The following is an 8,357-nucleotide window of genomic DNA, read 5'->3' on the forward strand; positions in this document are numbered from 1 at the left end:
TTTGTTGTGCCCAGAGCGAACAGCTGAGAAATTGTCATTTCAGTGTTGGCAAGCGACTACGCACAACAGCTGATACAGGGTGATACAAGTCTATCGATTTCTGTTTTGATTTGACTTCGGCGTTGGTTATCAATTTATTAGCCGACAGATTTGACTACATTCAAGAAAGCCTATGACTTTCATTTGAATACATTTAACATATAGACATGAATAATTCTATCTAGGATAGTTTCTTCGCCTCCTGGTAACGGCAAGAGATGTCTTCCCAGTTTGCAATATCCCAAATGGCCTCCACATACGAGGGACGCACATTTTTGTACTGCAAGTAATATGCATGCTCCCATACATCGATGCCGAACAGAGGTATTAATCCAGTAGAGGCCTCCAACGGATCCTGATTGGGCAACGCAGCCAGCTGCAGCTTTCCCGTCTTCTTGTTGTAGCCCAGCCAGCCCCAGCCAGAGCCCTGCACAGCAACGGTCAACGCGCTGAGCTCCTTCTTGAACTCATCGAAGCTCTTCCATTGCGATTCGATGGCTTTCTTCAGATCGTCGCTGGGCGACGTTTTGCCGGGCGAAAGGTTCTGCCAGAAGATCGTGTGATTGATGTGGCCACCGCCATTGAAGCGAAGAGCAGGAGCCAATTGAATAATCTTCGTGGTGTCGCTCTTGCTCTTGGCATCCTCCAGCTGTTCCTCGGCAGCATTTAGATTATTCACATAGGTCTGATGATGTTTCTGATGATGCAGCTCCATGATCTCACGGCAAATAATTGGCTCCAGTGCGGCATAATCATAAGGCAGCTTTGGCAGCGTATGTTTGCCTCGAGAGCTGACAGATCTGTGATAATAATTAGAAATATATACGTATATATTATATGTTTTAACTGTATAGGTCGCCATTGTTATTCGTTGTTGTTGCTATAAAATTTATGTAATCGCATTTTGGCGTCAACGCCGGCTTAATTAGTAAATCGATTTGTAAACACTTACCGTGCTGCCTTGGTGAAGTTGCGTGCCAGAAACATGATTGATTTGTTATATCAACTAGGGAATATATTTTACAAATTTTCTATATATAAACCCCTTATTTAATTTGCTTACCGGGATGAAGTGTGACAGTGTGCGGCACACACTCGAAATACAGACAAAAACTCAACAGAAAAACTCCTAAAAAATACCATAGCTGTTTCTGCTGTGCATGCTCACGAATAGATCTCAATTTACTTACCGCGATGCAGTTGAAATGCACTGAAACCACTGGAAATACAGACCAATATTGTAAACTTTAATCACATAATGGGAATATGAAGTACTCACCGCTAATTAAACTTAATTTTCTTACCGCAACTGGGGGTGTGATAACAAGCACTGAAAACATACAAAATATTAACATAGAACATACCAAAAATACAAAATACCGCAATTGAGTCTGTTCAAAGTATTCAGCAACGGTTAACAGAATGCACTGACCAGAGAACACATAGACTAGACATGTAGAACAAATTTTTCTACAGCAGAAAATGTTAAGTTGGTCGACCACTTTACTTCGTATTTGCTCGGCTCGGTCGCTGGAGGTTCGAGCAGTGAAAATATTGGACGACAAAAACAGTGCGCTGTGAGCGCTCAGACGAAATGGTCGTGATTATGTATGAAGCACATCTATGTGCCATTTGTCCTACTCTCTCTCTCTCAGTTCCTCTCTCTCGCTCTCTATGGTCGCTGAAATCATCACTCTCAGCGGCGCACAAAAATTGAAATTTTTGTTCGCGACGATCCGAGCTTTTTCCTTTTGAACGAAGGGTATACCTAAATCATAAAAGCGTTTGTAAGGCTCATGCAAACAAAATGTAGCGTTTCGATGGATATTCGTGGGAAGGGTATGAAAGCGTTGATACGCATAAAGAATATGATTTCGCGACGGGCAAGCACACACACACTTGCAGTCTCTGGAAACATGTGTGAGCATTTGTGGCCTGCGTGCGTAACTCTTGCTGCCTGAGCAAATTGTAATGCCCAAAATTTACCGTTGATTGGCCTTTGAGGGAGCACATACATTTGCATACATATGTGTATGTATGTATGAGATGGGATAATAATTGTCTGGCGATTCAGTAGTTTGTCAATTTTGTATTGTTTGAATTGTACATTTATATACTAATTTATCTAATCATATATATATACATATATATAATTATAATTAAATATTTTATTCAAATTTCAACCGAAAAAATTTTATCAGGGTACACTTATATGTTTATTAAATGCTTTACAATATATTGGCTAGTGGACTATAAAAACTTGAAATGAAATACGCATGAGCCTTTATGACTTAATCAGTAATTTCGTAATGTACATATACATTTGCGTGAAGTGGATATCCGTAACACCAACCAACCAGTGGCACAATGATCTTTACTGCCAAAATTACTGATTAAGTCATAAAGGCTCATTTGGCAGTCACTCTACAATTCAAACAATACAAAATTGACAAACTACTGAATCGCCAGACAATTATTATCCCATCTCATACATACATACACATATGTATGCAAATGTATGTGCTCCCTCAAAGGCCAATCAACGGTAAATTTTGGGCATTACAATTTGCTCAGGCAGCAAGAGTTACGCACGCAGGCCACAAATGCTCACACATGTTTCCAGAGACTGCAAGTGTGTGTGTGCTTGCCCGTCGCGAAATCATATTCTTTATGCGTATCAACGCTTTCATACCCTTCCCACGAATATCCATCGAAACGCTACATTTTGTTTGCATGAGCCTTACAAACGCTTTTATGATTTAGGTATACCCTTCGTTCAAAAGGAAAAAGCTCGGATCGTCGCGAACAAAAATTTCAATTTTTGTGCGCCGCTGAGAGTGATGATTTCAGCGACCATAGAGAGCGAGAGAGAGGAACTGAGAGAGAGAGAGTAGGACAAATGGCACATAGATGTGCTTCATACATAATCACGACCATTTCGTCTGAGCGCTCACAGCGCACTGTTTTTGTCGTCCAATATTTTCACTGCTCGAACCTCCAGCGACCGAGCCGAGCAAATACGAAGTAAAGTGGTCGACCAACTTAACATTTTCTGCTGTAGAAAAATTTGTTCTACATGTCTAGTCTATGTGTTCTCTGGTCAGTGCAGAATGCTATTGAAGCAGTGATTCCGTTTGCAGTGCTGCACAATGTAGTAATATTTGGAGCGGTTTAATTTGAAATTCATATGCCATACACAAGGGAAACTCGTGCGAAGGCACACACAGGAAAATATGTCTGAGTTTTGTATGCCTACGAAAATTGAAATCGATATTTCTGATGAACGGGCACAACAAATTCTGTTCAAATCTTTAAAACATCGTAAGTTTTTCGGCACTGGTCTTCTCTTCTTTCAGGACTTGCGTCTTTAAATCTTTAAATCATTTGATCGCATCTGCAGGCAGTCCCAATATGCAATCGGATGACCTCTCATCTGCTATCGTCATCGACAATGGCTCTGGTATATGCAAGGCGGGCTTCTCCAACGAATCCGCCCCCCGTGTCGTCTTCCCATCGATTGTGGGACGACCCCGTCATATGAACGTCATCGTCGATTCAGCTATCGATGATTGCATCATCGGAGACGATGCCGTGCGAAAGCGTGGCATACTCACACTCAAGTACCCCATCGAGCACGGCGTCGTAACCAATTGGGCAGACATGGAGAAGATCTGGAAGCACACCTTCGAACAGCTGCGCGTCGACTCGGATGGGCATCCGGTGCTGCTGACCGAACCGCCGCTGAATCCAAAAAAGAATCGCGAAAAGATGACCGAAATTATGTTTGAGACTTTCCGTGTGCCCGCTCTCTATGTGGCCATCCAGGCGGTGTTGTCTCTGTATGCCACGGGACGCACCATTGGCATAGTCGTGGACTCTGGTGACGGAGTCACCCACACGGTGCCCATCTACGAAGGCTACGCCCTACCCCATGCCTGCATGCGCCTCGATCTGGCCGGACGAGACCTGACCGACTACCTGGGCAAGCTGCTGATGGAGCGCGGGCACACAATGAGCACCAGTGCAGAGCGCGAAATCGTTCGAGAGATCAAGGAGAAGCTCTGCTATGTGGCCAGCAATTTCGACGAGGAGCTGATTCAGTGCGCTCAGAATAAGTCGGATTTCGATGAGTTCTACGAGCTGCCCGATGGCACAACCATCAACATTGGCAGCGAGCGCTTCCGCTGCCCGGAGGCACTGTTCCAGCCGAACATGCTGGGCCTGGAGGTGCCCGGCCTGCACGAGGCGGTCTACAATTCGATACAGAAATGCGACATGGATCTGCGACGGGATATGTATGCGAACATTGTACTATCGGGCGGCACGACCATGTTCCGCAACATCGAGGTGCGTCTGCAGGAGGATATTGCAGTCATGGCCCCCTCAACGATGCGCATCAAAATTACCGCCAATCCGGAACGTTGCTTTGCCGTCTGGTCGGGCGGCTCCGTTTTGGCCTCGCTCTCCAGCTTTCAAAATATGTGGATTGATTCGTCCGAATACGATGATATGGGACCCAGCATCATACACCGCAAGTGTTTCTAATTTTATCGGGAACCCATGAAAGCAGCGAAGAGCAAACAAAAGACAGAAGACAGAAGATAAGAGAGAACAGAACAGACTTAGTTAAATTATATTTCTATATTTTATACGTGTTATCAAATCTAATAAAAATGCCGAAGACGAAGACTGCTGCAGTAGTCCTTGACAAACTGATTTATAGGAAATCCATTCTAAATTTAGTTGGATACATGGGATGGCAACTTGACATTTATTAGAGAACAATACGCTACTAGCAACCTGCTTTAATAGATCAAATTCACCAACAGGATCAAATTGCCTCTTTGTTGTCTTTAGCCCATAAAATTTTGTGTCTACCTGAAGAATTTTCACCAGTAAAACTAGGCTACCAAAATTTGAAAAAAATGCAATATCATTTCGATTTAGGCTTATACTTTTCTCTCTTTGATTCGGGTATAATATTTTACATGCATTGAATCTAGTCATTCCGATATTTTAAATGATATAGGGGTAGTGCATAGAGAGATTAACAAGCATTAAGAGTATAAATATTTACAATATACTAAATAAATAAATAGTATAAATAATTGGGAACATCAAATAAATAAATAAACTTTATTGCGAATGGATATAGTTAACGGTATAAATATTTATTTATATTGAATAAGCGAAGCTAACCTCAATATTTCCTCTCTCTTTGAGCCCAGAAACGTTTTGAGTCACAGTCACCAAATTGGGGTATATTTATTTAGTGTATATCCATATATTGATAATTCCACAAATTCTGCTCCATTGTGCGGCGCTTCATTAGCATTATATAACGATGAAGATTTTGATTCTAATTAATTGGGAATTTATTAAGCCAGTGACGCATACAAATGAGGCGCTTGCCACATTACAACACAGTTGTCTCTGTTGTTGTTGTGGTTGTTGTTGTGGTTGTTGCAACCTTAACTTCCTTTTTTTTGGGCACACGTGCAGCGGGCGACAAACTGAAATGCGAATGCGAATGCGAATCTTGAGACAACGCATTTACCTTCAACATCCACACAATCCGCGACTGCAGCATCTAATATTGAAATATGCCCATTGAAAGGGAGTGAAACGGGTATATTGGTTTTATATACATGTGGAAGTCGTCTTGCACGGGTTCTTAGTGAGACTTTTGTTACTATGAAAATCTTCCTTAAAAGGATTCATCAGCGATAGGTTTACTTATTTTCTTAAGCTTTTAAATTTGTTGCCAATAAAATGGTAAATCTTCGTTTTTAAAGCAGAATTCACAGACTTTAAGAGCTACAACTACTTGTATATTTTCTCCATTATAAATATTATCAACTGCAGTCAGCTACATGAATAGATATATAGATATACATATATATAGATAGATAGATACTTGCGTATATATTGGGGAAATACAAGAATCAAAGCCGATAATTTTTCCCCTATTTTATTCAGCAACTATGTAAGTTCCAAATTCAATTCAAAATGTAATCTATTTAGTTTAAATTAGTAGGAAAAAATCCACTTTTGAAACAATGACTTGGTGAATATAGAGTAATCGATTAAAGCTTTATCGGTTCAATAAATTTAAAAGTTCATTAAACATGCAGTTGAACTAATTGTTAAGTGCTCTCGTTTATATGGAAGCGTTAGGAGCTCAAAGAAGATTTCACTCATTGCCAAGTGCCCATATAGTCGATCATACCCTATAGAAGCTCTCCTACTTCTTACTGTCGCTGCTGCTGTCGTCAGCTGCACTTGAGGCGCTTTTGTTTGTGCACTTCAAAGATTCATAACAACAACAGTACAACAACAATGACAGTTGCAGCGCCAACAATTACAACAACAACAACAACAACAACCACTTTTTGAATGCGGATCTGCGCAGAAGAGCTTGACAGTTCGCAGCATCGCACGTGGCGCACATCTTTGCAGCTGCAGAAACCGCATCAGCATCAGCATTAGCATTAGCATTAGCATCGGCATTAGCCCTTCTAAACGCAATTCTCGATTTGAAGTGTAAAGTTGAATAAACTGGCAAACTTTAAGCGCTTTTGCTCCATATTTGGGCCACATTTCATTTGGCCAACCAACTGTGGCCTAAATCTAACTGACAGCTGTCAAAGGGTGCTACGTGCCGTGTTGTTGTTGCTGTTGCCTGCTGTGTTTTGTTGTCGGTGACTGTTGTGCTTGTGTCACTCGCCCGCGCCAAGGTTGCGCACAAATTGAACACTTCACTTTGCCAGCGGGCGCTACACTTGGCCCTGCTCAAAGCGAGCGGCAAGGTAGCATCAGAAATCATTTGTTGGCATCCCACTTTGAAAAATAGCAAAGCATGATTATATGCAATTATAACATGTGCTAAGGTTCTGGCTTGCTTACAGCAGCAGTTCTTTGAGTTCTGTCAACAGTTTCGCTTGGATTGAAAGTCGGCGATCGAAGTTCAAGCCACTTTGTGCAGAGATCTAGATCTAGATTTGCATTTGCTGTGGGTAGAATTCTATTAAGCATTTATTTAAATACTATAATATACTAAAGGACATTTGGCAATTTAAGAAATAAATCAAAGTCTCATAAAATAGATAAACTGCAGCTGCAATTTTCTTTAGTCAATAAATTACTGATTATGTAAATATAAATTCTGGGCTCGAATTGTAATGATCTAGCAGATTTCTTTCTTAGGATCCGTTCCACTTTCCCTTTTAGTGATTTGATTTCAATTTAAAATTGTTGCATTCCTACCTAAAATTACTACTTATAATTGTGCATATATATTATTACAATTGTGTGTATTTTTAAGAATTGTAATTATAAGTTTCCGTTCCATGTTAAAAAGCAATTTTTTTTTTTTAATTAAAATGAATTTTTATCAGGTCTATCAAAACCCGCTTAGGGGTTTAAGTATTTATTTATTTATTTTTGTATTTTTTATTTACATATTTATTTATATTATATTATATTATTAAGTATTTATCTATTTGAAAAGAATTTGAGTTCAGGCCATTGGAAATTATCTGTCAATTCTTCTTCTCCTTCTACAACCTCAATAGTACGGCTTGCTAAATTATTTAAGCTATTGCTTAAACTGACTTGGCTTCAACTTCAATTTAAACATCATCTTGTGCAGTTGGCATCTCCCCTGCACATAAATTCAAACTCGTGAGGCTATAAATTAAAAAGGGACATGCGCGACTTGGACAAGATTTTGTCGTGAAAAGCACATGGAAAATAAGATGAAAAATATATAAAAACAAACTACAAGATGAGCTCATGTCTAATGCATTTTGTCTTCAGCTGTTTGCAAGCTGTTTTTTTTTTTTTTTTTTTTTTTTTTTCTTAAGTCTGGGATATGTCGCCCTGACGCTAATTTGATATGCATGCAATGGAGCGTTACGGAAAGTCGAGTGTCGGCATCAAACGACTAAGTATTACAGTTAGTCTTGGAGCAGTCTAAAGAGACACAAAGAGGGAGAGGGAGAGGAAAAGTCTACAGACCTAATCGCATGGGAAAACTTTGATGCAGTTTTAATAATTTCTGGGTTAATGAAGGCTTAGGAAACTGATTATTTAACTATTATTAGTTGTTTGTTGCTGGAATTGAAACTGGAATAAATGAAAATGTAGATTGAAATTATGATTGAAAATATAGCTATCTTATTGAATATGATTTCCAATCATCATATAATATATATACATGTTTGTAGCATTCGACGTCTTAATTTTTGGATTTTGGATCTTCTACCTTAGGTAGTTTGGCTCCTACAATTTTCTTTACTCAATTTCAATTTTATATA

The 8,357-nt window shown here is 39.8% G+C and overlaps 2 protein-coding genes across 3 annotated transcripts; one reads left to right on the forward strand and one right to left on the reverse strand.

The window, feature by feature from the left end:
- Positions 1 to 97: 97 nt before the first annotated feature.
- On the reverse strand, positions 98 to 1,422 carry Sod2 (superoxide dismutase 2). 2 transcript variants are annotated; one of them, XM_089472333.1, is made up of 5 exons: positions 1,319 to 1,422; positions 1,230 to 1,258; positions 1,103 to 1,168; positions 992 to 1,045; positions 98 to 839 (listed from the first exon to the last, which is right to left on the reverse strand). In XM_089472333.1, the coding sequence occupies exons 4-5, from the start codon at positions 1,024 to 1,026 to the stop codon at positions 221 to 223; spliced, it is 654 nt and encodes a 217-aa protein (XP_089328459.1). In that variant the 5' UTR covers positions 1,027 to 1,045; positions 1,103 to 1,168; positions 1,230 to 1,258; positions 1,319 to 1,422; the 3' UTR covers positions 98 to 220. The 2 variants fall into 2 exon arrangements, with proteins under 2 accessions (XP_089328459.1, XP_089328458.1); XM_089472332.1 differs by having other exon boundaries at positions 992 to 1,168; positions 1,319 to 1,419.
- Positions 1,423 to 3,217: 1,795 nt separating this feature from the next.
- On the forward strand, positions 3,218 to 4,726 carry Arp53D (Actin-related protein 53D). The gene is made up of 2 exons (XM_089470249.1): positions 3,218 to 3,360; positions 3,440 to 4,726. The coding sequence occupies exons 1-2, from the start codon at positions 3,273 to 3,275 to the stop codon at positions 4,582 to 4,584; spliced, it is 1,233 nt and encodes a 410-aa protein (XP_089326375.1). The 5' UTR covers positions 3,218 to 3,272; the 3' UTR covers positions 4,585 to 4,726.
- The last annotated feature ends 3,631 nt before the right edge of the window (positions 4,727 to 8,357 follow it).

Source organism: Drosophila arizonae, chromosome 5 (assembly GCF_054131065.1).
Source record: "Drosophila arizonae isolate 15081-1271.41 chromosome 5, UAZ_ARI_1.0, whole genome shotgun sequence".
Classification (NCBI taxonomy): Eukaryota; Metazoa; Arthropoda; class Insecta; order Diptera; family Drosophilidae; genus Drosophila; species Drosophila arizonae.